Source organism: Gavialis gangeticus, unplaced genomic scaffold, assembly GCF_001723915.1.
Source record: "Gavialis gangeticus isolate Ggan-Ray unplaced genomic scaffold, GavGan_comp1, whole genome shotgun sequence".
NCBI lineage: Eukaryota > Metazoa > Chordata > Crocodylia > Gavialidae > Gavialis > Gavialis gangeticus.
In genome coordinates, this window is record NW_017728992.1 from 84,166,193 (window position 1) to 84,168,850 (window position 2,658).

The following is a 2,658-nucleotide window of genomic DNA, read 5'->3' on the forward strand; positions in this document are numbered from 1 at the left end:
AAAAAAAATGCAAGACTCCAGATAAAATAGTAAGAATCTTCAGTACAGATGATGTTTAGGAATGTAATAACACCATGGAATCAGGATGAGATCTACTGATGTGACTGTATAGAAATGAGACTCCTCTCTGACAGTATGAAATTTCATCCTTCCATGTATTATACTAATCCTACACCACATAAAACATAATAAAACAAGGTTACCTTTTGAATTGCAATGATTCCTTCCTGTGTGTCTTTGTCAACAGTAATTTTGAAAACTCCCAAGCCATCACCATCCACAATTTTATATTCCATTTCAGCATTAGATCCCACATCAGCATCTGCAGCTTTTATTCTGGCCACCACTGAAGCCACAGGCAAGGACTCTGGAACATTATACTGATATGACCCTGTGAAATTCAAAACAGTCATTAAACTTGGAGTTTTGCATGGTATGTTTCACAAAACACATATGTTAAATAATGAATAGGATGTAAAATCCTCCATTAAATTGCTGAAGGCACCATTGGCTTCCTTTTTTAAGCTTTTGAGATGAAAAATACTGCTTTGTATGCTATAGATATTATTTCTCTCTGTTCCAAATTTGCCCACTAGAATTGAGAAGATGATTTCACAAGGACTATATAAGCATCTTTCCAAAATGTGAAGTCCTAAAATGAATTGTTGCTGCAATGATTCAAGACAATAAGCAAATTTGTCCTTGCTTATTTGCATTTATTTTAGGTTATGTAAAAGAAAGACGGTAAATATATGGGTGAGATCATTGTTTAGTCTTATTTCATGACTGTGGGCATTTTTACACATGCTCTGGAGGTGGGGAGGCACTTTAATTCGAGTGACTTCAAGAGCTGCTCTAATTAAAATGCTGCAGCGTCTCATGTATCAGCATCCCTGCCACTAAAGCCATCAAACTAGCTTTGGTTATGGTGCACTCCCATTAGCATGGTCCAGCAGACTTGATTAATTGACTCTGCTCTGATGTGCTGTAATTACATGAGCCTCCTGGCCCATCTACAGGTATCTTGTATGTCTTGAAGCAGCAGGTGCTAAACTTAGTGGGTCTGAGAGTATGGATTCAGTTCTTGCCCCTAACATAATAAACATAACAGAATCTTTCTTGAAAATTCTAACCTCTTTGTTCAGGTAGAAGGTAATATAAAATGCAGCTAGAAGAGATCTGTGAATGCAGCATGTAGCCAATAACATCACCTCCAGAGATAGATTCACTGTTGTTTTATTATTACCTCGAACAATTGGTGGCAGGAAACCTAATTCACCTTCTCTTTCAGACAGATGTGTTTTTCATATCCACTTGAGATGAAGATAGAATGGACATGCATACATTTTGCACATTATTCTGATTTCCCATAGCAATGACTTTACAGAAACATCATGAGGAGAAAGAAAAGGCATGAGATTAAATGTTATTTGTAAACAGGGTGCCTCAAGTCTGCAAATAGGCTTGTTTCTTTCCTTTTCTCTGTTAAGTCAAGAACCACCTTGGTCAAAGCATGTAAATCAAGGGCAGACAGTATTCAGATTGTTCCAAGACTGATTACTTATGAAACATTGACTTTCTGCACAAGAAAAATCTTGCTGAATTGCCAAAGGAATGTGAAGTGTACAAAAAAGCAAGTTAAGAATTATGCATCCTGAAGTCCAAGAAGTAAAAGCTAAAGATCCGTTACAATGCATATCTTTTATCTTTGACAGGAAGAAAGCAGAAGGCATCCATAAATGTCTGTGCATTTCTTCACTTAAACTGATCCAAAATATATTGGCTAGAGAAAAACAACAATATTTATTCTAAAGTAAAAATAATAAATAAAGAATAATGTCTAGTCCTCAAAGGATTCCAAAGCACTTTACAAAGATGAGGATCATATGCTTAAATTTGAACATGTACATAATTTACAAAACATAAGGACAAGTAGAATAGCAATACACTTCACTAGACTCTGAGCAACTTACTACGTGGAAAGCGGGGTGGGTTATCATTGACATCCATTAATGTGACAGTAACAGATGTGGTCCCAGATAGTCCACCGTTTTGCCCAACCATATCCTTTGCTTGAATGACAAGTAGATATTGGTCCTTAGCTTCCCTATCCATGTTGGGGAGAGCAGTCTTGATAACACCTGGAATATGTCAAACATACTACATCAGTAGTTACACTTATTAATTGGTACAAAGATTAAATTTGTCTTAGAAACAGTATAGGAATAAGACTGAATGGTACAATATCTCCATTTCTAGAACACAGATGTGAAATTCCAGTGCCAAAGGTATCTAGTCTATTTATTTGGCTAAGTTTTTTTATATTGTTACCAACAAATGTGAGAGCTGAGCAAGTTTCATTAAAAAAACGGAAAAAAACCAAGTTCCTAGTGGATTCATGGAGTCTCTGATGCTCCATGTGGAATCCGATTTTACTTTGTGCACTTAAATTACATTTATCCAGAATGTTGGCACCTACACACAGTCTAAAATTTCATTACCCCTGCAATGTGCACATATAAACATAGAGTCATCATATATTGAGCATGCTCAGTAGACTACACACTGGCTGGGTAGCTAAGCATCTATGTACGTGCATACCTGAGTGCAAGTCCCGGAAAGAAACAGGAGGAGTTGACTGTCTCAATATTATTTGAT

The 2,658-nt window shown here is 36.4% G+C and overlaps 1 protein-coding gene across 2 annotated transcripts in view; it reads right to left on the bottom strand.

Moving 5' to 3' along the window:
• The window catches only part of LOC109302866 (cadherin-7), a 152,019-nt gene that overhangs the window by 61,989 nt on the left and 87,372 nt on the right, over positions 1 to 2,658 (bottom strand). For both annotated transcript variants that reach the window (XM_019524782.1, XM_019524773.1), the window contains exons 5-6: positions 1,974 to 2,141; positions 204 to 391 (exon numbers count right to left, since the gene is read on the bottom strand). In XM_019524782.1, the coding sequence (XP_019380327.1) occupies positions 204 to 391; positions 1,974 to 2,141 (356 nt within the window). The remainder of the gene's footprint in view (positions 1 to 203; positions 392 to 1,973; positions 2,142 to 2,658) is intronic.